Source organism: Zootoca vivipara, chromosome 6, assembly GCF_963506605.1.
Source record: "Zootoca vivipara chromosome 6, rZooViv1.1, whole genome shotgun sequence".
Classification (NCBI taxonomy): domain Eukaryota; kingdom Metazoa; phylum Chordata; class Lepidosauria; order Squamata; family Lacertidae; genus Zootoca; species Zootoca vivipara.
Window position 1 is genome coordinate 47,162,470 of NC_083281.1, and position 27,934 is coordinate 47,190,403.

The 27,934-nt window shown below is 45.4% G+C and overlaps 3 protein-coding genes across 5 annotated transcripts; 2 read left to right on the forward strand and 1 right to left on the reverse strand.

Annotated features, from left to right (window-relative positions):
- On the forward strand, positions 1 to 23,073 carry CCDC113 (coiled-coil domain containing 113). 3 transcript variants are annotated; one of them, XR_009557770.1, is made up of 10 exons: positions 231 to 478; positions 1,320 to 1,443; positions 2,276 to 2,437; positions 3,824 to 3,979; positions 6,112 to 6,192; positions 6,795 to 6,950; positions 8,905 to 9,012; positions 10,023 to 10,178; positions 10,975 to 11,194; positions 23,015 to 23,073. XR_009557770.1 is itself a non-coding variant. In XM_035117316.2 (9 exons), exons 1-9 carry the CDS (start codon positions 327 to 329, stop codon positions 11,065 to 11,067), a joined length of 1,188 nt encoding a protein of 395 aa, XP_034973207.1. In that variant the 5' UTR covers positions 1 to 326; the 3' UTR covers positions 11,068 to 12,788. The 3 variants fall into 3 exon arrangements, 2 of the variants coding, with proteins under 2 accessions (XP_034973207.1, XP_060131896.1); XM_035117316.2 differs by lacking the exon at positions 23,015 to 23,073 and having other exon boundaries at positions 1 to 478; positions 10,975 to 12,788; XM_060275913.1 differs by lacking the exons at positions 231 to 478; positions 23,015 to 23,073 and adding an exon at positions 485 to 951 and having other exon boundaries at positions 1,096 to 1,443; positions 10,975 to 12,788.
- PRSS54 (serine protease 54) lies at positions 11,458 to 19,915 on the reverse strand. Its single transcript, XM_035117320.2, has 6 exons — positions 19,846 to 19,915; positions 16,950 to 17,007; positions 15,344 to 15,515; positions 13,881 to 14,128; positions 13,110 to 13,234; positions 11,458 to 11,952 (listed from the first exon to the last, which is right to left on the reverse strand). The coding sequence occupies exons 3-6, from the start codon at positions 15,505 to 15,507 to the stop codon at positions 11,458 to 11,460; spliced, it is 1,032 nt and encodes a 343-aa protein (XP_034973211.1). The 5' UTR covers positions 15,508 to 15,515; positions 16,950 to 17,007; positions 19,846 to 19,915.
- Positions 20,484 to 27,793, forward strand: GINS3 (GINS complex subunit 3). The gene is made up of 3 exons (XM_035117324.2): positions 20,484 to 20,806; positions 23,015 to 23,248; positions 25,173 to 27,793. Exons 1-3 carry the CDS (start codon positions 20,621 to 20,623, stop codon positions 25,401 to 25,403), a joined length of 651 nt encoding a protein of 216 aa, XP_034973215.1. The 5' UTR covers positions 20,484 to 20,620; the 3' UTR covers positions 25,404 to 27,793.
- The last annotated feature ends 141 nt before the right edge of the window (positions 27,794 to 27,934 follow it).

Consider the following 27,934-nt stretch of genomic DNA (forward strand, 5'->3'; position numbering starts at 1 on the left):
GCCGCCGCCGGAGCGAGGGAGCAAGCTGCCCGCGAGTCAGCGCCAAACTCGCCCGCCGTGCCATAGTCCGGGGATTAGGTGAAGCCCCGCGAAGTGGGGCTGGAGCTGTCCGTGCCAGTCGCGGGTCACCGCTCCCTCCTCCTCCCTTTCGGGGCCTGGACGCGCCGCTTGCCGAGGATTATTCCCCCGCCCAGCAGCCTCCTTGTCTCGGTCGCGAGGCGCGGCGGCTGGCCGCCCGCGATGACGCGACCCCTCCTGGAAGGCCGGACCAGGAAGAGGAGAAGGAGGCGCGGTCGGGCGGCCTGCAGGGCCTGTGCCGCGTTGTTATGGCGACCTCGCAGTCCACGGCCATGGCGGACGAGGAGTCGGAGCGCGACAGCGTCCACACGGGCGAGTCGCGGGAGCTGAGCGAGGAGCTGCACCAGGACCTGGCCCAGTACTCCATTCACCAACTGGTCTGCTTGGTGGAGGAAGTCAGGTGCGGCGAGAAGAACCCGCGCGGCGGCTCCGGCTCTTCCTCCAACGTACACCCGCTTGGGGCCCCTCAAAAACACCCCCTTTCCTTCCCCGCCACTGGCTGGCAGCCATCCCTGTGGGCAAAGGGAACGACCTACCCTGGGGCGGCGCGGGTCTCCCCCAATCGCCTTCTAAATCCGGCCCGCGGACGGTCCAGGCATCAGCGTGTTTTTACATGAGTAGAATGTGTCCTTTTATGTAAAATGCATCTCTGGGTTATTTGTAGAGCCTGCCTGGTGTTTTTACATGAGTAGAATGTGTGCTTTTATTTAAAATGCATCTCTGGGTTATTTGTGGGGCGTAGGAATTCGTTCTTTTTTTCTTCTTCAAAATATAGTCCTGTCCCCCCCAAAGGTCTGAGGGACAATGGACCGACCCCCTGCTATAAGAGTTTGCTGGCCTGTTTTAAAGAGTAAGCTTTAAAACTTTTCTCAGGTACAGGTAGGTAGCCGTGTTGGTCTGAGTCGAAGCAAAATAAAAAAATTCCTTCAGTAGCACCTTAAAGACCAACTAAGTTTTTATTTTGGTATGAGCTTTCGTGTGCATGCACACTTCTTCAGATACTTTCTACTTTCTCAGGTAGTTATTGTTCCATAATTTATTGCTGCTTTACCTCAAATGGAACCCTCAGAGTGGTGCAAAAGTTATACAGTATACCCCCCCTCTCTAAGGAGCAGGTTACCATAGATTGCAGCTTGAGGATTTTGCCTTAATGGATGCTGTTGTTATCCCTTTTGGTTTGCGACATGCATTGCTCACATGAACCACTGGGTTTGCTCACCTAATCTTTCATCTACCTTCAGCCATGACAATGCCATGCTCAAACTCGAGACAACAATGTTTGAGAAGACTTTCAATCGGCTTGAGCCAAGGGACTTGTTGCTGGAAAAGTTTGGCTCCTTTATGGACATGGGACAAGCACAACTTGTAAGTTATGGGATTATTTTACAGATACTGGTATAGCTGTTGTGACAGTATTTGTGGTTTTGATGGTGCAAAGAGTCGGCTCCCATGTCCTTTCCTGAAGCTTAACTGGCCCAGAGTGTGGATGAGAAGCAGACCCTGAATTTAAAATGCTGTTTTTGTCCTATAAAGCCTTAGGTGGCTCAGGTCCCCACTACCTTAGGAACTGCTTCTACCTGCATGGACCTACTCAGACCCTGCACTTGTCATCTGAAGCCCTTGATGTCATCTGAAGCCCTGCTCCAATGGAAGGGCAGAGGGTGCCAGCACAAGATTGGGCCTTCTCAGAGGTGGCTCGCAAGTGTGGAATGCTCTCCCCAGAGAAATGTACCAAGTTCCATCACTACCTATATTTAGACCACATTCCTTTTCATCCAGGCATTTTGTTCTTAATTGATGTTCATCATTTAGTAGGTTAGGTTATGATTTGTCCTTTTTATTATAGGATGAGTACTTTTAGTCAACTAATGTTCTTTTATCTTTTTTATTTATTTTGAATTTTGTATCATGCATGCTTTTATAATTGTAAGTTGCTTTGAGACTTTTTTGTAATAAGCAACAAATAAATATAATACTAACAATATTTTATTGTTATTATTAATATCAGGCTGCCAATCTGTCTTGTATCCAATTCACCACAAATTTCATCTAAGACACCTAACAAAGCATATCACTTATTAATATTCATAAAGGGGGAAAAGAAGAAACAAATGGTAAATTCTAGAGTTCAGTTGCACCTTTTGTGGCTTTTTATGTAGAGCTGTGTGCTGCTATCTTGCAATCATTTTGTTTCTAGGCACGAGGCAGGCGCAAATCTAAAGCCCGGTTAACAGCAGATCGCCTGGTGGGTCTGACGGTGGAACAGAAATGTGACATAGCACAACGGGAGCTGGAGGAGACAAAGGAAGACGTTCAGAGGTTAAAGGAGAACTCAGAAAGGCTCTTGCAGAACTACCTGGTATAGTTGTCCATCTGCTCTGGGATAGGAAGAGGCACATTGTGTGGTATCGCTGTACTGAAGTGTGTGATTTCTCCTCATTGAGGCACCTGTTCATGCCAGGTCAAATTTAGTAACAGTGAGCAGTGGTATACCATTTTTGGCCCACTCAGCAGTATCTGGTGATTCAGGTGAAGAGGCACTTTTCTACCAATCAAATTTATAATCCAAAGGTAGTTCATTTAGTCAAGGCTGTAGACAAGTGGTCTTATTGAGAAGCAGAAGGCAGGAAATGATGGCACTTGATAACATTAAAACACTGAGCTTCAAGATCCCCTGAATTTTCTTGGATTTAGCGCTGATCTTGTCATACGTTTCTGTGCAGTAGTACTTTGGGAAAGGCTTAAAAACACCAATTTATGGACACTCCAAGGAGCTGCGGGCTTATAAAAGCCATAGTTAAGGGGAGGATGTGCCTTTTAAAAAACTGTCAGTTTTGCTGTTGATTGGGAAGATACATGCCAGGCTGCCTCTTGCAGAATCTCAGAATATTTCTCTTTTGTGTATGTTAAAATAGATGCTGAAGAGCTAAAACTTGGGTTAAATGTCTCTTTTCTGGATATTTAAACTTGGGGTGCATAGCTGGCCAGAGTGGGTGGCTGCTTAATTTTTCTGCCAATAAAATCCTTCTTTTCCTCATTCATTATTTCAGTACTATAAACAAAGCAGGAGCTGTGGCATGAGAAATACAGCTGAAGTACTTGACAGTGTCATTTGCTCACACAGGCTCTTATGCATGGAGTTTGGGGAGCCCAATTAGGGTTAGTTCCAAGATTATCAGTTGCAATAACATGGTCAGGTTTGGAAAGCTTTTCCAATGGAGTGTGACTTTCAAGGTGGGAACTGAGCAAGGGAGATAGACAAAAACATTATATGGGCCTGCACCATCTGCCCTGTGGGAAGGAAAGGGGGGAAGCAAGAGAGACAGGAAACATCAGTGCCTGCTGCCATTGGACTCACCCACTCATAGGCAACTTTAAATTTTATATCATGTGTTGGATTGCAATGTCAAAATACTAAAAACAACAACTTGGGTGCCTTGGCAGAAAGGCAGCATATAATTGTTGTAAATAAAGAATTGCTGGACATCTTACAATCAGTTAGGCATTGTTCATTAACAGTCATACCAATTAATGGTCTTGGGCAAGGAGTTCAGCTGGAGTAGCACAGCCAAGCAATTCATGTTTGCCACCTACTTCTTGCTGCTGGTCTCCACCTTTTTAACTCAAGGGTTTACAGAACACAATACTTTGTCCCAGGGCAGCAGCTGGGCAGCATGGTTCTCCATGAGAACAAATCAATGACATGCAGCCTTCCTTTACTGACGGTGCAATCTGAATTTGGCAGGCTGTCCTGGAGGAAACAGACATCCGCCTAGTTGACATTAAGAAAGCTGTGCAGGACTTTGACAAAGATATAGTCAAAACCATCACCAAGAAGAAAGGGAGTGTCATCGCCTCTGAAAAAGTGCTGAGATACATGGAAGATAGGATACGCTACAGGGTAAGTGGGGAGAACATTGGGCAGTCCCATCAGCTGCTCTCATTTTGCTCTGTTAGCCAGTTGATAAGCTTGGTAAAACAGCCTGTTAGTGGGACAGTCGGTGTCTCTAATCCTCCTGCATGTGATCATGTTTTGTTAGATACCAGCAACTGAGTGCTGTAGCCTGTAGACATCATGGTGGGATCCCACCAAACAGTGGCATACATTCAGATCCCTTAAACAATCTTTGCCATTCAGATGAGGACTTCCTGAGAAATGTGTCCATTTCAGAGCATTATTATTCTATAGAACAGCGTTTCTCAACCGCTGTTCCGCGGCACAGTAGTGTGCCGCGAGACGCTGGCTGGTGTGCCGCTACCTGCGGTGACGAGAAGGGCGATTGTCGCCCGCAATGCACCAGGGTGCCGGGCTGCCAGGGGCGCCGAGCCGCTGCGCCCGTGGCAGTCGTCCGGCGCCCACGGCAGTTGCGCCCGACTCCCGAGCCGTGCGGCGCCTGAGGCGCCCGTCATCACAGCCGCACTGTGTGGGAGGGGGCAGGGGCTGACGCTGACACTCCCGACGTTCGGGAGTCCTTTGCGCATGCGCAAAGCGCAGCTGTGGACTCCGGTGGTTTCTCCCGAACGTCGGGAGTCGTCCGGCGCCCTCCAGACGGCCGCGAGGCGCCCGCCGGAGTCCGCGCTGTGTGGGAGGGGGCAGGGCTGACGCTCTCGTGGTCTCCTGACTCTGCCAGCCAGGTCTCCTTCTCCCGACGTTGGCAGCCTGGCGCAGCTCACGGGGCGCCCAGGGGCCGTCAAGGCAGGTGTTCGGCTCCCGCCGGCGGCCCTTCTCCCGCCATGGCTGCCGTCGCGCACCCGGCTGGGATCCAAGCAGGCGGCCGCGGGGCGGGTGTGTCGCTGGGTCCGCTCCTCCTCCTCCTCCCTCGGCAGGGCTCTGAACTCCGTGTAGGTGTGTTTAAACTTTTATTGATGAAAAGTAAACTCTTCAGCATAAGTCTGTCATGATATTAACACGTATTTTCATTTTAGGCAGGCTAAATCATTTCGATTAATGACACAGCACTTCCTGTCGAGAATCCCAGCAAAACAATTTTGCATAGGTGTACGCCACGCATCCAGGGAATTCCCCCCCCAAAAAAAACCCATTTATTGAGTACATAATCATAAAAGGACATCATTTTTATTCATCAAACTAATGAAACAAAAGCTTCACTATTTCTTTTAAATTAACAACCAAACTTTAAAAATACAATCTTAAGTGAGACACAAATTACTATCTTTTTGGCAAGTGTTTCTTACAGTCATAATTATATAGTCAATATAGGGCGGCACAGAGTTAAATTTTTTAACTTTTTTAATGGTGGTGTGCCTCGAGATTTTTTTCATGGAACAATTGTGCCTTGGCCCAAAAAGGTTGAGAAACACTGCTATAGAATACATATCTTGAAATTATAAAGCTGAATCAGTAAATAGGATGGATATTTATTATTAAATAACTATACCTAACTCTGTACCTGTGTCCTTAACATGCAGAAATAAAACAGGTAAAGCTCCTCCTCCTATCTCCATGCCAGCTTCACCACATTTCTACATGTTATATATTACATTTCAGCCTGGTAAAGACACAGGAGTGGGGCCAATGAAAAAGATGGCAACTGTATCTATGAAGTCCCAGTTCTGATCTTCATCAACTTTTCCTCAATTCAATCTTTCAGAGAATGGCCATTGCCTGTGCAAGGCAATAGCAATAATAATGAGCAGCTGGCATTCCTTCTAGTTTAACTGCATCAGGGTTGAGAGCTGTTTATACACAATTATACACAATTGTATAATTGCTCAAAATACTTCTGAGATGCACCTAACTCTTTGGCCTAAAATTGAGTTCTGTGCAACTCAAAAGTCTTCACACTTGTTAGAGTTGAGAGGCAATTCCATTTGGATACATGTGAGATCCAAGGCAAAGCAGCATCCCTGTTATTACCTGGGAGTTTCCTCTGGAGAGCTTTGCCGCCAGGAGTGATTGGTCACAGCCTGCAGGGTAAGTGCTAATCTCCCAGCCATGCATAAAGTACATGTAAACGCAGGCAAACTTTAGCAGCAAGCCTGAGAAAAAAATTAGGTGACTTTCTTTTTCAGGATGTACTGAAAGAGAAAATTCGTTTGAAAAATGATTCCCTGAAAGTCCAGAAGAATAAGATGCAAATGCAGCTCAAGCAGGTGGGTAAACTGCAATTTTGTGAAGGTGCATCTCAACAGGCCAGCCTCGCCTCGGTGTACCATTGTTTGGTGTCCTATACATTCCATGTTGTTGTTCATTGATCAGGAGTATCTCCATAACTCGAACACCATAATCATCAATTAAGAAAGAGCACCCAACATTTGGAACATGTCCTCTTTTAAAACCATCCAAATTTGACTATCACTGCCTCCTTTGGGAGCGAGTTCCACAGATTAACTGTGCGTTATGTGAAGAAATGCTTTCTTTTAAATTTCCTGAATCTTCCAACTTTCAGCTTCATTGGATGTTCTAGTATTATGAGAGAGGGAGCAAAACATTTACCTTTCTCCATGCCATGCATAACTTTCTAAACTTACATCACTTCACCTCTTAAATGCATTTTCCCTAAACTAAAAAGTCCCAAACACTTTCACGGGGAAGTTGCCCCATCACTTGATCATCTTGGTTGATGTTTTCTGAACCTTTTCCAACTCTACAATATCCTTTTTGAGGTGAAGCAACTAGAACTGTACACAGAGAAACCTGCTATACACTTGGGCTCCCTGATCAGTGACCCACACTGTTATTGGTTGGTCTGCAGAAAGAGGAACTCGGGGAGGCACTACATGAGGTGGATTTCCAGCAGCTGAAAATCGAGAATGCCCAGTTCCTGGAGAAGATTGATGAGCGAAACCAGGAGCTGCTGCAACTGAAGGTGACTGTGGGCAACGCTATCCAGGTCCTCAACTTCTACAGAGTAAGTAGAGCAGTCCCACAGCTCTCTCCCTCTCTTCCCTCCCCTGCTCTTTGGTTTTCCTCATACATGGATTAAGATAGCTGCTGGAAGAGACCTGGGACCCAACTGCCTGCACTTCCCCACTGAGGGGGACAGTGCTGCTGTAGACCAAAGCTCTGCTCTGTAACCAGCAATTATTCTGCTAAGGGGTAAACACAGCTTTTCCTCGTTGCAGCACAGAGTTCCAGTGGTCAGAAACAGTGGCAGGGGAACCTGGAACCTAACCTCTGCCTCATTTACTACACCTTTTCCTGGCTTGCTAGGGTTACTCCTTGGGGCAGACCAAGTGTAATAGCAACACTGCCTCTAGACATCTGATACTTTGCATCCAAGTGGACAAGTCCTTTCTCCAACCACAAATGTTGGAAGGACAGTTTTCACTGGGACTATTGTGCAAGAGGGCTAAATGCTCCCTTCTCCTCACTGTATTCTCATTAATGAGTCTCCCCCCGCCCGCCCATGCCCTCTGCATTGGGGGGTGGGGGTGCTGATATAAAAGCAGTGCTTTTTGGACAGGGAGAGTTAAATTGATCAAGTTGATTCCTAGAGAAGAGGGACAGAGCATAGGAAAAGAAATGGCAACAGTCCAGAAAATGGCCAGAACAATCTAATCAGCAAGAATAGAAGTGGAGGAAGGGGGTATATTCATTTGGGTAATTGTGTGCTATTGAATTGGGGTTTTTAAAAGTTGAATGTTCTGGGCACTGAAAAGAAAAAGAGGGAAAACTGAGTATGGGGGACATGATGTCATGCAAAAACCTGTGGAAAATGAGTGTAAAGCATAGGAGCCAACTTCTAGGGGCTGAGTTCTCTTTGGCCCCTCCCAATAAAATATTTGAGGGGGCCGTGTCCCCCCCCCAGTTGATGGGCATTGCTATTCAAATGGTGTGCATGAGCCATGTCTTGGGATCAATTTTGCGGGTCAGGGCTTACCTGCCCCCCCCATATTTTATTCAAGTTGGTACCCCTGGTAAAGCATGGCTATTCTGCAGTAAATGTCTAGTGTGAAGCAAGCTAAAGAAGGACTGAGTCTCTCTCACTCACACTCACACATCTCCTGCAAGAGGCACCATTTTGGACTAGTGGGTACCTTTTGAATTTTGAGAGAATCCTAGGGGCTCCAGGCACAAAATGGCTGCCATAGGGGGGGGGCTTGGCATAATGCAAAATTAGAGGGACAACTGTCCCTGAAACCTTATGCTTACCATGGAAAGCTTTCCCCACCCCAAAGGAAGATTCCACTGTGTGCAAATGAGCCTAGAAGAATCAAAACTGTGGGACTTGGTCCAGGAGGTTATATCATCCTGGGCCAAACTTAGAGGAGGATGAGCCTAGGGACACAAGACTCTAGCTCCATATTGTCTCTACACTAACTGGCAGCAGTTCTCCAGGAATTCAGACTTGGGCCATTCCTGGCCCTTCCTGGAGATTCCAGTGGGAGTTGAACCATGAACTTTCTGCATTCAAAGCAGATGCTTTTAACCTCTTAGCTTTGGCCCTTTCCCAAAAGCTTCTGGAGCATCTTTCAGTAGGAGTCTCTTTTTCTGGATCTCTTCAAATCTCTTCTTTGCACTACTGTCTTCATTTTCACTTCAGCATTATTCCCAGGGAATAATCCCACCAGCTAAACATTGCAATATATCAATATATCACAATGTCTGAAATGAGGATGGAACTATGTAAAGGCGAAAATCATTTTGTGAGCATACCTGATGCTTTCATTCTGGATTTAGTGTCTGTGCTGGCTACTGAAACCTCATTTTCCAGTTACAGCTGTTCCACATATGGCCAGGTAGCATTCAGACATGCAAAGTAAATCTGGATGCTGCCTTCTGAAAGTTCCTTCTGCTTAGGTAGACACAGGCCATCCAGCCTTCTTTTCCCTCTCAGTCTGGACCAACTTGTTTTATTTCAGAAGAAACTCTATGCTGCAATGACCCTGGCTACAAACCTGGTGAAAGATATTGCCCAGAGAAAGGAGTCCCTGGAAAAAATTGAACATGAGGCCATCCTTGTTGAGGAGGTAGGACTGAAGGGAGGCACAGGAGCTATTTAACTGCAAGCAAAGGTTTTAAAATAACCATGACAGGATCGATTTACTGGGATTATTTGTGTATGATGGTGTTGCCGCCGGGAACAGTGTCCAGTTTACTGGCACGTAATGTATTTTTATTACTTTTTATTGTTAATGCATGTGATTTTTCAGGCTTGTGAGTTAAAGTAGAACAAAAATGATCCCAGAAGAAAAATCAGTACACTAAGAGAGGACTTTATATGGTATTATCTGGGAACTAATTTGCTTGATGAGTGATGCTGAAAAGCCTGGACAGGAAATGAACCTATCACAATGTGAAACATTAACTTTCACATTTTCAGGAAAAAAAGTGTGAATGGTTGCAAACTGAAAATGGCTTATTTGCGTAGATCAAGAGGGGGAGTCATCTGACTAAGGAAAGAATGTCAGGAAAGGCTCAGTGCATCTTTATCTTCTGTGGATTGTACATTCAGGATAAACAGCTATTTCCCTTACTCAGAAAATAGGGTGGGCTACCAATGGGAGCCCTGCAATGTCTGGCTTCAGATGAAAATGGCCAGTCATCAGCTGCAGGTGCTTCCCCCAGAGTATGGGACCCGTGAAGGGTCTAACTCAGGCATCCCCAAACTGCGGCCCTCCAGATGTTTTGGCCTACAACTCCCATGATCCCTAGCTAACATGACCAGTGGTCAGGGAAGATGGGAATTGTAGTCCATCTGGAGGGCCGAAGTTTGGGGATGACTGGTCTAACTACATATTACACTGAAGATCTGTGATCAGCTCTCCAAACATTTTTATTTTTACTTTTAAAAAGTCACTGGGGGTTCTGAATGTGATTGGTATAATGATGTTGGATGAAGAGATGTTTAGCCCTGTCTCCCATTTCCCTGATCTAAATTCCCACCCACCCACCCACCCCCCACCCATACAATGCAATGAAATAAAACTAAAGAGAGTCTCTCATCGAAATACTTGTCCTTTTATATATATATATATAGGAACGGGACAAAGCCGAGGTCGTGAACAAGAAGCTACGGAAAAAACTGGCAGAGTACAAAGTGCCCCCTGTCCTTGACTATGTCCATGAGAAGATGGCAGTACATGAACTGGAGAACATCATCAAGATCTGGGAGAGGAAGGTGGAAATTGCAGAGGTATGGGCATGCTGGCCTTACATCTGGGCACCTGTGCCACATGGTTGACCACAGCGAGGTCTGTGTTACACCTCTATTCTGCCTCTCAACACAAACTTTGCACTGATGTGGGCAAAATGTGGCCAAGTGCTCCATTGCTATACTCAACACCAGATTAAAGAGAGGTAAAATTCCCTGTTGGAAAAGAGTGTTCAGATTGTGTGCAGGAAGTGTAGTTTGGGGATCAGTGTAGGGATAGCCCTGAACTTGAAGAGATGTGGCTATGGACAAAAACTCCACTTTCAACCTGTTGCCTTTGGCATATCCTTTCTTATCCTTGTTCTTTCCCTTGCTGGTTTGCAGAGCAGGGTTTTATTTAAACTTTCTAGGATTGTGAAGGTGGCAGTAGAGCATCAGGAAATAGATAAGCCCTGCAGATAGTGGGTGCTGCTTTCTGGAGCACTCTGAAATGATATTACTCCAAGGTGCAGATGCAGGAGGAGAAGCAGCCTCTCTGTTTACGTGTGTGGTTTTTTCTCCTTGCCTTGAATTTAAAAGAGGAGCAGAATGAGGATGAGCAAGCAAGAGAGGGCCAGGAACAGCTGCTCCACTCACCTTAGGGGCAGGAACTTAGAGAGCATTTGTTATTTAGGGTAAATAGAAGGCATGCAATAGTTGTCCCCCTCCCCCTGGACTACCCATCAGGTGACCTTTGGCTTCCCCAAGGTCTGGGTTTTCTTTCTCAGTCTCTCTCTCTGTCCCTCACTCCCAGTTCAATTTCTTACTGCTTTCCTCTTTTCCCTCTTCCGTCTCACAGATGGCCTTGCGGAGCTACCAGAGTATTTGGCACAAGACAAAGCTGGCTAGTCAGCAGCTGCAGGCTCTTATCCCAGAGCAAGCGAGCAACTGAGAAGGAGAGAGCTGGACAAAGGCACTTTACCAAGGGTCCAGTTGCCTAGCCTTGGAAGAGAGCATGAGCCCCTGCAGCACATGCCTCCTGCTTCCTCTGTCTTCTTTGGCTTTCTCTTCCTGACAAGGTATTTGCACCAGGCTCTCAGGACCCCTGCAGTTGTTGTCCCCTTTCCCTTTCTGTTCCCCTGTGATGAGTTACTTTATAAGTCGTCATTATATCTGGCTATATTTACCTTTTTGGAGTCATTTCATACCACATGGTTCTGAGGAGATTGAATAAGGAGGGTTTGAAGTTTAATTGTCCAAATGGGACTTCTGGGGAAATGACAGATGAGCATAACAGCACTCACTATATCTCAACTGTGCATTTCTCAGAAATGTCTGCTGCTTAACCTGCCACCACCCAGCATGTCAGAATACAGGGCATGAGGCTTGCAGAGAGGAGGCTTTCAGGCTGGCCTAACTTGGCTGTAGAAACAGGAAGAAGCTCCCCACTGTAGTAGTCATAATAGATGGGATCAGACTGCTTGGCCCGTGACTCAGCTGGCCCTTCTGGGAGCTCCTGGCTGTCTTCTGTGAGATACTCTGTATGATTAGGGCTGGTGTAGTCTGAGAAGTCAATGGCTCTCTCCTCCCCAATGGGTTCAAATATCCCTTTGTCCTCCTCCATGGGAGGTCTGAAGGGGCTGTGCCTTGAGCCAGGGATGGGAGAGGCCGGAGCTCCCCACTTTGCTGTGGTGGTCACGATCCAGTCGCCATAGGAAGACACTCTGGTGTAGAGAAACGGCCCATAGCATCTCATACCGCCCTTGGTCATCACTCCCTTCAGCACCCACTGCCTTGTTCCATCTGCCTGGCACATGACCGGGTTGCCTGGGTATCCCTTTGGAAGAGGAAAAAGCAAAGGTGCCTTTATTTATTCATTTCAAATACCTCTCCCCCACCTCTCCATATGCAGTTCAAGGCAACTGACAAAGAAATCATGAAATACAATAAAAGCCAAGGCAAAATAAGAAAATAATATGGAGCTCATGACCTCATGAAAGGTGCACAAAGCCAAAATTTTAGGAACAAGAACGATGGGTTTGTGGAGCTTTTGGGTGGGCCCCCTGTTCCAATGAAAAGGTTCCATCAGGAGAAGAAACTGCTGTTTTACTCTCTGCTCCAGATCCCTTCCAAATAGCAGATCAAGAAAAATGTTCCCCCAAACAACTCACTTCCACAAACAGGGATGGCCAGCAGCAGGCAGGTAGACATTAACATTAGAAATTGGGCACTGTGAGCTGGCTGGCTAAGGGTGTCATAGTTGCATACAGGGAGGGTTCTCCTCTCTGTTTTATTCTCACAATAACCCTGTGGATATGGGCCTGTCACCATCTCTGACCTAAGATCACCCAGTGAGCTTCACAGCTGAGCAGAGATGTGAATTAGGAGTGCATTTAACATTTACCTGTGAATCTTGAATAAATTGGATTGAATCCAGATTCATCATGCTCTGCTCTGTTTTCAGCCATCAGAATAATATGAAAATTAGACATTCCAAGACATTTCTGAGGATACAGTTCTGATATCACTTATGGGCTATGGTTCACCTACCAGCTCATAACTGGTCTCTTGAAGGGTGTTTCTTTTTTCTTTTCTTTTTTTATCAAATGCTGCCTAGGAATGAGTAGATTTGCCCCTTTCTCAAAAGTTCTTCAATAGATTTATATCCCCCTTTTAGAAAAAAATTCTTATAAGGGGTTCATATATATATATATATATATATATATATATATATATATATATACGCACACACACACACACACATAACAATATCTAAAAATTATAATTTAATAATAGAAAACACAAGTGCTAATGTTAAAGCACCACCCTGCCTAGTAAATGGCTGCAGCAATGCTCTCTTAAAAGAGGGAAATATTTTCTGTACTTTCACTATGCCTTGCTGAAGTGTTTGCATAGTCGCTAGAAGAGAACTTGTTGTATTCATGAATTGTGTAGAGGTAGCAGCAGATGAGCCTATGAACATGACTTTCTCACCAGGCATCCAGACACATTGTCAGCTTTCCTGTGGCTGCAGCACTCTGTCGTCATGATTCTGTGCAGGGGACAGGGGTCAACATCCACCACCGAGAGCTTCCGTAGAGAGACGCTCCCTGTCTGGACTGAGATACAAAGGCATGAGCAAAGCCTGGCCTTTCTAGGTCTTTACAGGACTAAGTTTGCAACGGAACACAACACACATTGGGCTGCCCATCTTCCCTTCAAAGCCCACCCTCCTGTGCTAAATGCTGTATTTCCTATCTTCTGTCCAGGACAAAGAGGAAGTAGCTCTCCTTAGTACACAACAGTGAGGGGCAAGGTAAAGAAAAGAAAAAAGATCTCACTAGCTTCCAGAATTTGGTTCTGGCAAAATATCTACAAATTGAAATTAGATTAGTGACTCTATTGGTTCAAAAGAATTCTCAATGTTCTAAAAAAGGTTTGAATAGCACCTTGTCTCTAGTGCCCAGCCAGGAGAAATCTTGGAATCCACATGCAATAACCACATGCAAGGAAGACATAGATCTGATCCCTGGGAACTGTGGGAAGTCTTCCACATGCAGATGGCCAATAGATGTGTATCCATGAGATGGATGGATGTTCTCATGGGAGGAAAACTGAAAATAGGTATAACACCAAATATGCCACCCAGAGCTCCTTGTAGGAAGAGTAGGATGTAAAAGCAATCCAAAAATAATGGAGCAAATGATCTTGCACAGGGTTTGTGAAGACTGCCTTTGTGAGCGCCATGGTACAGAAGTAGCTCACCTGTGTGAGGATGCAGCCAGCCTGCAATCAAGCAGTTCCTCAGAGCTGTCACAGGGAAGTTTTCAGGTGGGAAGCAGATGGGCTGCAGGGCCTTGCTGAAATAGAGCCGGGCGCCTATCTTCAGGAGGGCAATGTCATGGTGAAGAGTGAGTTCATCAAAGGCTTCATGTGGGATGATGGCACTGATGGGGATCAAGAAACTTCTGTGTTTCGGGCCTGTGATACCAACCAGGGCCAACACCTGGGTCCTGGCCATGGAAAGCATAAGCAAAGAGAAGGCACTTGAGTGAACACAGATATGGGCCCTTACTTCAGGCCTCTCCATTCCTGGGGAATGCTTCTGGGCTTGAGGCACAGAAATTGAAGAGGAGGTGCAGCGATACAGTGGTACCTCGGGTTATAGACGCTTCAGGTTACAGACGCTTCAGGTTACAGACTCCACTAACCCAGAAATAGTACCTCGGCTTAATAACTTTGCCCCAGGACGAGAACAGAAATTGTGCTCCGGCGGCGTGGCCCCATTAGCTAAAGTGGTACCTCAGGTTAAGATCAGTTTCAGCTTAAGAATAGACCTCCAGAACGAATTAAGTTCTTAACCCGAGGTACCACTGTATATGAAAAGAATCAGTTAATGAATGCCTGACTTTCAAGTACCAGTTAAAAGCACAGAAATCCTGACATCATGCTAAACATGTCTTTACATACTACTACTACTACTACTACTACTACTAATAATAATAATAATAAATAGCAGGCAGGAGAGGGGTTAGGTTTTCATCAGGATGCAGGAAATGGGGAAGTGAGGTTTAACCGTTTCCTTGTTGGCCACAATTCTGGCCTGCCCTCCTGACTCTGGCTATTGGCTTAAAAAAAATCCTATTGGTTCTCGGATGCACACAACCAATCAGGGTTTTGTCAAGCCTAGCAGGCAAAAGGGACCCTAATTCCTGCCTGCTAGGCTTGCCAACGTTTTGACTGGCCCCTGCTGGATCAGGCCAATTGCCCATCTACTCCAGTAGCCTGTTCTCAAAGTGGCCAACCAGACTTCATTGTGTTTCTTTGCTGGGGGCTATGTACTTCTGGCAGCCTATTGTGGTAGGATTCTGATTAACTGAGCAGCCAGTTTTCCAGTGTGGCTGGGAATAAAGGTCTTCATCTCAGGCTTTCATGGACTCGCCTGGGAGCGGTTTTCCTGAAACACCACCTTTTTTGCAGCTGCTGCAAGGGACAGGAGCAGGCCACTGAGCAGAGGACTCTGCCCGGGCTCCACTGCAACCCTGCTACATCTCCAACTTGACCTACTTGTCTAGCTAGAATGACCCAAGGATAGGATTGTGCTGCAAGAACTATTGTTGCAAAGTCTTTCCTGGCCCTTGAGGGAAGTTGCCTATACAGTGTTTGAAGATTTGCAGCTATAACTGTTCCTGTTCTATCTGTGTAAAAACCTCCACTTTAGCACCCACCTGTTCAGGAAAGTAGAGGCTGCACTTACTATCCAGTGTTTATCCAGGATGCAGCCCAAAGCCAAGTGGTTGCCATAGACATCCTGCAAAGATACCATCCAAGGGAGTTCATCCACAACTGCAAACTCTTGCATGAGTCTTCTGGGATCTAAGCTGATCTGCATGCCGCAATCTGTGCCAGTTAGAAAGAGGAGGGGCAAGTCAGACTCGGCCAGTATTTTCTCCTTTGTCCTGCTAATATCCAGGAGGTTCATTACTCCATTGTGCTGCAGGAAGCAGAACATGTCCTCCAGTGGATGGGGAGCCCCTGCATTCCCTTCTGGACAACTTTCCAAAGGCCACATGCCAGCAGTGGGTAAAGCCAAAGGGAAAAGTGGGTAGAGAAATGGAAGTACATTTGACCTCTCTATCCTCCATCCAGGCAAACAAGAGTCAGGCCCTCTGTTATAGCTGGAGCTGGTAGAAGCCAGAGTCCAGCATTTGGAAGGCCACAGGTTACCCCATCCTTCCCTCTGATACATGTTTGTTTCTCAGTTATGTCTCATCAGCCCTGTTTTCACGAGAAAACCCAAAGGTTGGAAAAGAATGCAAATCATTTGAAATAGTGTACAATCTTGGCCAAATTCTCCTGAAGGGGAGAAATTGTGTAATCTACTCTGAAAACTGCTTCAGCAGTTAAAGATGTGACCTAGGCCAAGTATACCAGTTTGCTTAGTTTACATTGTTTATGTTAGCCTTTGTCAACCTGGCAGCCTCCAAACGTTTTGAACTACAGCTCCCATAACGCCTTGCCACCTGGCAGGCACCTGGTCAGCAAAAGTCTGGTTTACTAAGGTACTAGCTGGCCCTGGCATGCATTGCTGTGCGTTAGTCTGTCAAATGGAGGGTAATAGGCCCCCTTCAGATCCCCCCCGAGTCTCAGAGTCCCCCTGTTTTACAGGTGTTATGTTTAAAAACGGGTACCCCTGTGAGTCCCCCCACCGTTCCGATCCATTAATTATCCTTCCCCCCACCCCCAGGTCATCCCTGTTATTGGGGTCACCCTGTCCTGAACCATGAGGTATTCGGACCCCGTTCTCCCCCCCCCCCCCCAGTCCCTGGAGATGCAGATTTTTTGGAATAATTCCCAGCTTCCCTGGGTATCTGAGTGGTGGGTTCCGAAATTTGCCAAAAATGGTGTTTTTTCGGCACAGGTATGGCATTTGACCATGGAAAGGGTATGGTGTCGCTCTCATAGTGGCAAGTGAGATTGTGGGCAAAGCTGATGAGTATTGATCCAGCGGTTTTTGTGACCATTCATGTGGAACAAACAGGGTCAGTCTACATTTATATATATATATAAGATTATGCACTGTTTGGATTTTGGATCATCTAATGTGGCAGTGCTAGCAGATAATACCATTATTATTATTATTATTATTATTATTACTACTACTACTTACAACACACACAAAATATTAGAAATGTCCACCTTCGTTGCTTTGCATCCCCACCCCATTTCTGATCATCTGTGCCCTCTGGCATCCTTGGGCCCAGAAAGGTCTCTTAGCTCTACCACCCATGGCCAATGTTCTTCTGCAATTTCAGACCCAAATGCTTCACTCACCAGCCACTGAAGAGGGCAAGATGGAGCAGCAAAAAAACAGGCTTCCTATGCAATGTCCCTGTTAGAAAAAAATAAATAAGCAGACGGTAAGCTTGGCACAGGCATTTCCAAGGACCTTTCCTCATCTTCAGCAGTAGTCAAGTCTTTCTGTTCTGAAGCCCAGATCAATCCCATAGCCACTGGAGAAGCAAATGCAGCATGTCTAACAAGGTTCTGCTAGTGTTACAGTGATCAGTTTTACCTTGAAACCTTTTCTCTTAGGCAACACATACAGACACCACTTGTCATCTTCTTTAGTACAATGGTTTTTCAAAATGTCTTCAGGAAGGCCTTTCAGGGATTTCTCAAGGAAAGGCACAGGAATGGCAGGCAAGCTTCTCCAATTAACGGCTACTAGCCACAATGGCTGTGTTCTACCTCCACTGTCCGAGGCATAATGTGCTGGGAAGCACAGGTGGGTAGAGTGCTGTTGTGCTCATGTGCTGCTTGAAAGTTTCCCACAGGCATCTGGTCGGCCACTGTGAGAAGATGATGCTGGACTAGATAAGCCATTGGTCTGATTCAGCTTTTCTTGTCCCTCTTCCCTTGCAATGTATAGTTGCAAGAGGGTTGGGTGTGTTCTTGGTCACACAGTAGAAATGGGCCAACAATGATATTCCCAGAGTTTTATTTACTGCTGAACATGAACTGGGTGATCCAGAATTCTCCACAAAACGGCATTGGAATTCCATATCAAGTGTGGGGATTTATTGGAAGGCCCATCATTGTGCAGGGTTGCCTGGAAGTAGGAAATTGGAAAGCCACTGCTTTAAAGCAGGGGACCCCCAACCTTTTGGGACCCATGGACCATTTGCAAACCAAAGGAGCTGTCCTGGGCACTGCAACTTATTCTATTGACTACAACAGAATGCTGCTTTCAAGATTAATTTCAGCACAGGGAAGAGATCCTGTGGAAACCACAAAGACCTTGACAGGTGCATGTGTGCCTATTTGTCGGGATATTCACTTTTTGAAATATGGGAATGATAACTATGCTGGTTGGGGCTGATGGGAGTTGTAGTCCAAAACATTTGGAGGCCATTGGGTTTAAAAAGTCTGAACTAGAGGCTTGTGTGGTTTGAGAACAAGAGGTGTCCCTCCTCCCACAGTGGATTGAAAAGTAAGATACTGTACTCAAATCAACGAGTATAACAGATGGATGAAGATCCATGGCCAATTCTATTGAAACCTTGTCCTGCGTTTATTCTTTATTTATTGCATTTATATCCCACCTTTTTCTTCAAGCAGCTCAAGGTGATGTACATGATCCTCACCTTCCTCATTTAATCCTTATAACAACCCTGTGAGGTAGGTTAGGGTGCAAGGCAGTGACTTGCTCAAGGTCACCCAGTGAATTTCATGGCCAAGTGGGGATTTGAACCCTTGTCTCCCAGGCCCTATTGCAGCACTCTACCCAGAGCTTTCCAAACTTCTCATGTTGATGACACACTTTAGACATGCATCATTTCACGACACAGTAATTCAGTTATACCAGCAAACTGGAGGTTAAACTAACCCCTTTCCAACACTGGGAGGAGTGCAGGGAGCGTTCCTGCAACACACCTATACACTGCAGCTGACACACTTAACATGTCGTGACACACAATTTGGAAATCTCTGCTCTAACCATTACACCACTGTCTCTTGTTCTCCTTTGTTTGACCTTCCTAGAAACTCCATTATGTGGTTCTTGTCTTGCTCTTTCTAAAACACAAGCCTTTTCCTATTCCATCTCCCAAGTTATTCTGTCAAGAGCAACCATATATGTTTCTGCCTTTTACCAAAGAGGTCTTGGCGCTGTCTTGTGACCTCTGATTTCCTGCCATCAGGTAGAGCCCAGGAGCGACCATGCCCTTTGCCAGAATTTGGCACTGCAGACTCAACTATTGTTAGGTCGTGGTTGCCATGGTGCTGGAGTTCCTTCTTGCTGGTCTCATGACCAAGAACCTTTCTGGGACTAGACCTGCTTGCAATTCCCCTTCTCGCTCCGAATCCATGACTGCATTCCCTAAACTTAAGGCAAATCTGACCCCAGGGTCATTACTGAATCCTACAAAGAGAAGCTTTTCTAGGGATGACCTCCCCTAAAAAAACTCAACAACTTTGACTAGGCGCTCCCCCTAAAAAAAAGTCAACACGTTTCTGCACCTTTTTTCTAGAAGAAAAGACCTGGTGAGGGTAGCCAATGGGTCTCAAACTCTCGGTGAATTAGGGACTTCCCCTGCATGCGAAGACAGGCTCAAGAAGGCGGTTTCTGCACATGGTGTGGGAGCAGATGGGGCCTGTCAACCTAGGAAGGTAGCCCATCTAGAAGGAAAACCCTGATCCTAAACTTTTTCCAAAGAGGGCCAGATTTGATGACGTGAAGGGCCGTGGGGTCCGACCAAAGTTGGTGACCTTTTTAGGGTTGAAGTTGTTGAGCTTTTACCCCAAAGTTGTTGTGCTTTTTTTAGGATTTTAGCCCACTGCCACAAGGAGCAGATTAAACCGACCGGCGGGCCACATTAGGCCCCCAACTTTGGACATGCCTAAGGATGAAACCCTACATAAATCCAGAGTGGAGTCCCTAAGATGGTTGGATGATGCCTTTTACACCTCCTTCCAGCAACTGCTGCAACTAAACTGGTGCCAAATGTATTGCTCTGCTTTCCTTTGGACCACTTTAGCAAGGCCAAGAGGGGGGAGGGTCTTGACGTCTGGGAAACCCAGGACCTCCTGGAGGTAACTTTGGTTAACACAGTGGCTCGACTTCACCCCCAGAATTGGGAAAGGTTAACACTACGCTCCCTGCATGCTGCCCTCCCTCCCATGATAGGCTTAGGGGAGGAAAGGTCCAATTCATGCAAATAGGACTCACTCTTGGCTCAGTTGCTACATTCTGGTGGAGAAATGGGTGTCCGCTGCTAGCTCTTTTTTGACCTTGCCATTCTGTGTGTGTGTCCCACACTTTCCCTCATGAGAATGCAGCAATGAAAAATGAAAAAGAATGAAATAAAAAAGTCCATAAAAACTGAAACAAAAATTGAAACAATAAAAAAATGAAAGCAATGAAACAAGAACGAAACAATAAAATTGTCAGTAAAAACTGCTGACAACTATTTAAAACCTTTGAATAATTAAAACAAACAATAAACTAAAAACCGGATTAAAACACACGTCCACATTCTACATACCCGGTACAATAGGCTTGCCTAAACAAAAATGTTTTAATCAGGCATGGAAAAAGTGCAGTGAAGACGCCTGCTTGATATAAGTAGGCAGAGTCCCAAAGTGCCACATTAAAAAAATCGTACAAGATAACTCTTCTTTACTATTTAGTTGTAAATTAATTTAAGTTTCGTGGCCAGATATGCACCAAGGTTTAGGAACTATTATACTGTAAGTAATATCTCTGTCAAGAACGATTGAAATTAAATATTTTAATAAATCAGCCGTTCTTTGGGGAGCGGAGAGACCCCCAAGAAGGCCTGCAGCCTTGAACAGGGCGAGTGAACCCCAAACAAGCAAATGCACAAGACAAGCGCTTTGCAGCAGCCAGCCCACCGCGCAGGTGCGCGACTTGCCCCGCCCCCTCGCCAGGAGGAGCCATTGCGCGTGCGCGAATCAAGCGCGGGCTTTTCTGTAGCGGCGCTATGGGCGAGGCCTACACGCCGGTGGAGACTGGGCTCGGGACCGAGGAGAGTTTCCTCTCTCTGGCAGACATCCTCATGTCGCAAGAGAGGCTGCCGTGCCGCGCGGAGATCAAACTGCCTCGCCTTGCCACCGTCTTGGGTAAAGCGGCCACTGCCTCCGCCTCCTCAGACAACGCACTCCCTGAGGTGAGCTAACATCCCTCCACCCTCCTGGATGGAATGACTACAACTCCCGACAGCTTCACGTCGGAAGTGACGATGCAGAACGGGAGGTTCAGACTTCCGTTTAAATCGGCTTTGCCCATAGATCTATAATGCGACTTCGATACCATGGCGAGTTTCCGGGTTGAGTTTGAAGTGTCTCGGAGGATAATGAGAAATCCCGGGATTTCAGTGGGGGAATCCAAGATGACTGGTTGAGCAGCAGCGCCTGTTCCCCACCCACCCCTTCCCAAAAAACAATGGCACAATGGGTCGGTGCATCTGGCTGTTTACCAGAAGGTTGGTAGGTAGAGCCCAATCAGAGACGGCTGTGGACAGGATTCCTGCACTGCAGGGGGTTGGACTAGATGACCCCTGGGATCCCTACCAACTTTACTGTTCTATGATTGTATGAATGCAGAAGGTAGCTGCAAGGGCAGCTGTTCGTGTTCTTGTAACTCAAGACTTTTTAATCTTTTTCCTTAATGAGGTCCTAAATCATTCAAAATTGCAATGCATCTCCATACAGGTCAGTGGAGCATGAGGCTTCTGCTTGCCATTGGGCTCTGGACGGGCAACACAAGTAGATCATGCTTCTTCGGGCTGGTGCTCCAAGCCAGCTTGGAGCTCTTGGGGAGGGGAGGCTAAGGCTTGCTCTGGCTCAAGAGAGTAGAGCCCAAACCTTTTTAGACTTCAGCCAAACTTTGGCACCTGAGGATGGGGTGGGGTCCACAGCTCAGTGGTGGAGCATCTGCTTCACATTCAGGAGGCCCCTAGTTCAATCCCTGGCATCTCCAGGTAGGGCTGGGGAAGAAGCCTTTGTGATACCCCAGTGGGCCACTGCCAGTCAGTGTAAACTGTACTGAGCTAGATGGACCAATGGTGTGACTTGGTATCGGGCAGCTTCCTATGTTCCTCTCCTCTGTAGCTTCAGGGCTGTCCCCAACCTGCTGGCCTCCAGTTCTTTTGAACTGCATCTTCCTTGGGAACTACAGCTGTAAAGCTATTGTAGCTAACAGTTTCAGCCACGTGCACCTTCCCACTGCAATATGAGGTTATTTACCATTTGTTGCATTTATATCCTCTTCTCCACTCCCTGTTCATTTAATCCCCACAACGTTCCTGTGAGCTAGGTTTAGCTGAGAGGATAGTGACTGGCCCAAGATCATGTAGTGGGCTTCATGGCTGAGCGGGAATTTGAGTCCTAGTCTGACACTCGATAACCACTACACCACACTGGCTCTCTTTATATGGCATGAAAGTTAGAGCAAATGTCTTAATTTATGTTTTCTGTACTTTTTTACCACATGCATGAATTTGTGGTGCACCTTACTTTGGAACCATTTTTTTAAAATTCTAGAGCAATAAAAATGTTATGCTTTATGTTTGACCTTTATCTTTCAAATCCATTTTTTAAAGCCTGAAACCATTTCATTATAGATTGGCAACAGTTAATCCTTTTCTTCTGTCTTTCTGAGGTAACTTTATTCAAATTCTCATATATTATTACAGTTAAAATGTAAAAACATTTTATTCACAGTACAGTATTGTTTTTTTAAAGTTGGATATCTCCATTTGGAATGATTTTAATTTTGTAATTTTCCAGTCTCTTTATTTCATTCCTACCCTTTTTATATATATCTATACACTTCCCTATGCCATTTTGTGTAGAAATATATCCTGACACAAATAATTAAAAAATCTAACAAATTTTTAGTAGGGTTACCCAAATCAAGCATCCCAATATTGTCTAACCACTTAAGATTATAGTGTAAAAATACATATTTTCGTTACTGTTCTGGTAGTCTAAAATGTATGGAAAGTCTGCTATTGTCTATTCCTTAATTTTACCTATTCATCTGGGAGACTCTGCCAGTACAATTTTGTTGCAATGTCTGAAACTATTACCCCCCAACTCCCCCTCCTAAAATATTAGAATCACTTTATACTGGGAATGCTTCCCTGTCCTACACCACATCCCAAACGGCGCAGCAGAATGTGCTTTATCCCCTCAATTTCAGTGCCGTTTCTGTTTGTGTCGGTTCTCTTTAGGCTGCAAACAAATTTGCTTCTGATTTACTGTGGCAGCCAATGCAAGTTTCTTGGAGTACATAACGTGCCTGCAAGTCTGTTACAGTTTTATGTATACTGCTTATTGATGGTTTTAACCTGTTTGTATTTTGCTTTATACAGGGCTCAAAGCTGGAAATCCCCCTCTGGCTGGCCAAAGGCTTATATGACAACAAACGGAGGATCCTTTCTGTGGAATTGCCAAAGATTTACAAGGAGAGTTGGCGGACGGTGTTAAGTGCAGATGCCAATGTGGTTGACCTGCATAAATTGGGGCCGTACTACTATGGATTTGGCTCCCAGCTGCTGAATTTTGACAGTCCTGAAAATACTGAACTAGCTCAGACTATATTGCAGGTAAAACACTGAATTTGACAGAAGGTTTTCTGCCCCTTAATGCTTCTGAGCTCTCTGTACTATGGCTTCTTTTGGTACTGAAGTGTTGCTCTTTGAGAGCTGTTAAACGTTCATAGCAGCCTTCCCACCCAATTTCCCCCTGTGCTTTGTTGACTTATCATGGTAAGTACAACACTTGCTTCAGTGCCAAATGGCAAAGACCTTCATTAGAACCAACCAAAGTGCTGCTAAATTTTGAGCAAGCTTTCAAGTTCTTCAGCACTCTTCATCTGAATGGATGTTCAACAAAACAGGAGGGAGGGGAGAGTAGAAAGAGTTGGGCAGGATCTTGACACTCCAAAATCTACAGTTCACAACAGTCTTAAAATGGGAGTGCAGGAGAGGCTATGCAGACATAAATAGATACACCTCACTGGGTGTCAGACATGGCAGGATGTGCCCAGGGCTGCTGTGACAAAGAGGTGACAGTGGCTGCTTCCTCATTTTTGGAAAATAGTGTGTGTAACATTTATTCATGTCAATCCCCGGTGCTAGACTTTAGATTTACTAATAATTATTTGTGTGTTTATTTTTTGTAGTAATAGCCTAAATGGCCCTGGGGTGGGTTACAGAAATATCCTGGTTAAAAGCACACAGTAGTGGCACAAGATAAAACTTGGGAGGGGAGGTCATTCCATAACCTGGGAGCCATCTCACTGGCCACTGTCCCTTGGAACACCTAGGCAGGTTGATGTTGGAGGAGGTGTTTCTTAATATTTTTCAGGCTGAAGTCATTTAGAGCCCTGTATGTCAGTGCCAAATTTGGCTAGGCAACTTCTGCATTCTGCACAAGTTGCAGCTTCCAAACCATCTTCAAGTGCATTGCAGTAGTGCAGTCTGGAAGTTACCTGGGCCTGGAACATTGTGGCCAAACTATCCCTGACCAGGAAGGGCCATACCAACCAGAGCTGGACATAGGCTCTCCTAGCCAGCAAGGACCACCTCGTCCTCAGGTAACTTAGATGCTTCCAGGGGAGTACCAACCCACCTCCCTACCAGCTGGACTTGAGTACCTGCAGCACACAGTACCTCTCTCCTGTCCAGATTCAGTTTAATGTATCGGTCCACATTACCAACTCCAGGCAGTGGTCAAGCACCTGAATTGCCTCTCCAGTTTCAAATGGAGCATACTTTGCATGGTACACTAAAGACCAATCTGGATAGTTTTTCCTAGTGTTTTGGAGGGATGTTATCTCCAGAAGTATTAAGTCCCATCTTTGTTTGGTAGAATATCATTTCTTTCCAGTTTTAAAATCCTATTCGTAGACAGCTAAACATGGTATTCTCAAAAGCACAGGAAATTGGAGGTAGCTGTGTTGATCCATTGCAAAAACTAAACCAAATCCATTGGATTGTTATTAAGTAAATGTCCCTCTATGGTCTAGAGATGCTACTATGGTCCCAAATCATTAAGCTCATAATTCAGCCACGGCAAGCCTCGGTCAAAGGAGAAGCTAACTTGACCCAGATCTTTTTGTCTTTTCCCAGGCCAGGACCCCCATCAGCCCTGTTCCATGCCTTCCTTGAGTGCTTTTCCCTGCCTGGAATCTGTCCTTGATCTGTGATAATACATTTTGCTTCCCTGGGTGGAGGTTTTTTTTTTTTTGTGTGTGTGTGTAGAAATCTTTGACTTTTGTGTGGCTGAAATGTAGCCCATTGTACAAAGGTTAGGCTTGCATCCATTATTCTTCCCGCTTTTGCCTCTGACCCCATTAACATGCAGCCCCAAGAAGGTTGGCCATGATGGACTGGTAAAAGTCACCCACCCACCGACTGCTGCTCTAGCTTGTTAACCTGGCTCTGTGTGTAGCCTGGCACTCCCTTTGGCTGCTTGAGCCTACTCAGGACTTCCTTCCATTCTTAGTAACTCTGCTTCCCTTTTCAGACATTTATTGGCCGATTCCGTCGCATCATGGACTCTTCCCAGAATGCCTTCAATGAGGACACGTCTGTGCTGGTGGCCCGTCTGGATGAGTTGGAACGAGCCTTATTTCAAGCAGGCCAGAAAGGACTTAATGACTTCCAGTGCTGGGAAAAGGGTCAGGCCTCCCAGATCACAGCATCCAGCCTAATCCAGAATTACAAGAAGAGAAAATTTTCTGACTTGGACAGCTGAGTTCATGAAGGGCATAGTTGACACTTCCATGGCAAGAGACAAAAGAGGATATGATGTTCATCTTATGAATTGAAAACCTCCCTGGTAACATCTTGAGATTGAACTAGAGCATATTTCTGAGGAATGTTGGCTAACACTGTGTGGCCTGCACCCGTCCACTCACTCTTCTAAGGACGTACAAGATTATTCTGGGTTTGTGTCTGAATGGATACCATCAATTAGAACAAATCTTATAGCGGAATAATTAACATTTTATTCAATCTAATGCAGCTATGTTTTAATCTTTCAAGTGATGACTCTAGAAATGCAGGGCAAAAGGATGAACAATTCTCAGGCAAATGAGTTTGCCCTCAGAAATCATCATTGGAATATTTGTACATAGTCTACCAGGTTATTTTGTCTTGTCTTGCCTTTGCTTTTATTTGCTAGAAAAGTGATCTTTCTTAGGGAGAAAAGGCAGCTCCGATATATTTTAATGTGCCTCTTGGTGCCTGCCCATTGCAAGACTTCCTGTCCAAGGGTCTTAGCTACTCTACTGAATCTTAATTTAGTGGGCAGCTTTTCCAGTCGTTTGAAATGCAGTTTTCTGAATGCAGTTGGGATCTTTTAACTGAGAATTCTCAGCACTCACAAAACTGCTTCTACAATTTATTGGAGGAAGCTGTGGCACTTAAATAGCTTATGCTTTTAATCTAAATGACATTTTATCTTGCTTCCATTGTGTATTGCTTATTTTGGCAGAGGGAGGAATAAATGCCCCATACCTGCCCCCTATTTCTCTGCGCCTTTGCTGCAGACTCAGATTGACAACCCATGTGCCCCTCTGTACCATCTCCCTGGCATGGATTTCCCTACTTTCCAGGAAAGTATATGCTCTCTTCAACATCCTTGGTCTTGGGAATCTCCAGGTTTTCCAGATTTTGCATTCTGGGTTCTGTTCCATCTTTAACAGCATAATTTCAGTGTAGGTGAAAATTAGTAATCTGCTGTTTACCCTTTTACAATTTGTTTAGCATTGCATTATAAATAAAACTCATTTTAGCAAAGCAAGCCTATCTATACCTGTCTATTGAGGCTGAATCGTTCAGATCTATTAGTATGGCTTCATAGTTGCACAAGCCCAGAGTGGCCCTATCAGAACTGCCCCTGCTGATGTAACTCTTCCTTGTTGTGGGCTTAAGCACATGTTTAAGTTGCACTCCTCATACACTATGATGGAATAGAGGCAGATTTCAGTTGGATTCCTGCCTGCTTCCCCACAACTGATTGTCCTCTTTTTCTGCTGATGGGGGACAACAGGAGTATATTTTTCATCTCTTGCCATATGGCCAGTGCTTGCCACATCCTTCTAGCATTTCTCAACCTCTTCCTGGGCAAGGCCCTATATTTTTAGAAGTACACAACAAGAAAAGGTTTGATGTTGATACTTCTCAGTTAGTTCTTCTAGGCTGAACTCAGCATTTTGTGTCTGTCATTTGAGCTGTTACTTGCTCTACATTTTGCTCCGTCTGTCACCTGTGTTTGATCAGGCATTCGGAGTCCGACCAGGCCATCTGCGACTCATTTTTCTCAGAGGAGGCAACGCATGAAGATGGACATTGGGAGAACATTATGTTTGCACCTGTGTGCAGGGCCAGAAATTAATTAATGTTGAAAAGTCATCTAGAAATTAAAACGCTGAATGCTGGAACCTCTGCATTAAAGGTTCAGTGTACATTGTGGGCTTCCTGGGGAGACAGTTTCAAAATGCCACCTCTTGATTTTGCACACACCTCCTGGTTTTTACTACCAGAACTGGCCTTTGAAGGTGTTTGTAGTTACGCACACTCAAAAGCACCCTTCCCTAACCTGCCCTCCAGCTGTTTTTTACACAACTCCCATGAACCTGTACCTGTCCCAGGCCACACCCCCACTGGCAGCCCATTGGCCTGCCAGGCAGAGGTGGGCCAAAGATACCCTGTTACCAGGTGGGTGGCACCCGGCCAGGTAAGCCCCGCACAGGGTCGCAAACTCCGCGCACCTGTTGGGAGGGGGTGAGCGGGAATTTGTACACAACTCCCACTAGCCGCAGTTAGGCCATGATGGAGTGTTCCAGGTTAGGAAAGATAGCTCCAAAGCAATTACTTTGAATAAATTATTTCATTTCAGCACTGGCACATTAACAACTCTATTCCTCTTAGCAGGAGGAAAGACGCAAAGAATATAAGCAAAGCACCGTTCTTGCTGGACACAAAATTTCAGGTACATGCCTAAATGTTTTAAGACTAAGAATGCTTTTGCCTTTCAAAAGAATCTGATTTATTGATTTGTTAATTGAATTTGATTGAACTTAAATGTTAGCATGGGTGCTTTTTTGAGATACTGAAGAAAGGTATTTTTTTTCTTTTAATAACAAAAATCTACTATTAGAAGAAAAAAGTTGTTTATATTTTGTTTTTCATTTTCCCTTATAGTAACACACCAGAACTGAAAGAGCCTTGTAAAAGAAGCAGATGCACTCTAAGCTAGTGACCTCTCCAGCTGAAATTTCC

Excerpts from the sequence above, each read along its gene's own strand:
- CCDC113 (XM_035117316.2), top strand. The coding sequence starts at position 327 with ATGGCGACCTCGCAGTCCACGGCCATGGCGGACGAGGAGTCGGAGCGC. Across the intron at positions 479-1,319 it reads TGCTTGGTGGAGGAAGTCAG|CCATGACAATGCCATGCTCA; the intron begins GTGCGGCGAGAA and ends ATCTACCTTCAG. Across the intron at positions 6,193-6,794 it reads TGCAAATGCAGCTCAAGCAG|AAAGAGGAACTCGGGGAGGC; the intron begins GTGGGTAAACTG and ends GTTGGTCTGCAG.
- PRSS54 (XM_035117320.2), bottom strand. The coding sequence starts at position 15,507 with ATGCAGATCAGCTTAGATCCCAGAAGACTCATGCAAGAGTTTGCAGTT. Across the intron at positions 14,129-15,343 it reads GCCTCTACTTTCCTGAACAG|GACCCAGGTGTTGGCCCTGG; the intron begins GTGGGTGCTAAA and ends TTCCATGGCCAG. Across the intron at positions 13,235-13,880 it reads CTGGCTGCATCCTCACACAG|TCCAGACAGGGAGCGTCTCT; the intron begins GTGAGCTACTTC and ends TTTGTATCTCAG.
- GINS3 (XM_035117324.2), top strand. The coding sequence starts at position 20,621 with ATGGGCGAGGCCTACACGCCGGTGGAGACTGGGCTCGGGACCGAGGAG. Across the intron at positions 20,807-23,014 it reads CAGACAACGCACTCCCTGAG|GGCTCAAAGCTGGAAATCCC; the intron begins GTGAGCTAACAT and ends TGCTTTATACAG. Across the intron at positions 23,249-25,172 it reads TAGCTCAGACTATATTGCAG|ACATTTATTGGCCGATTCCG; the intron begins GTAAAACACTGA and ends TTCCCTTTTCAG.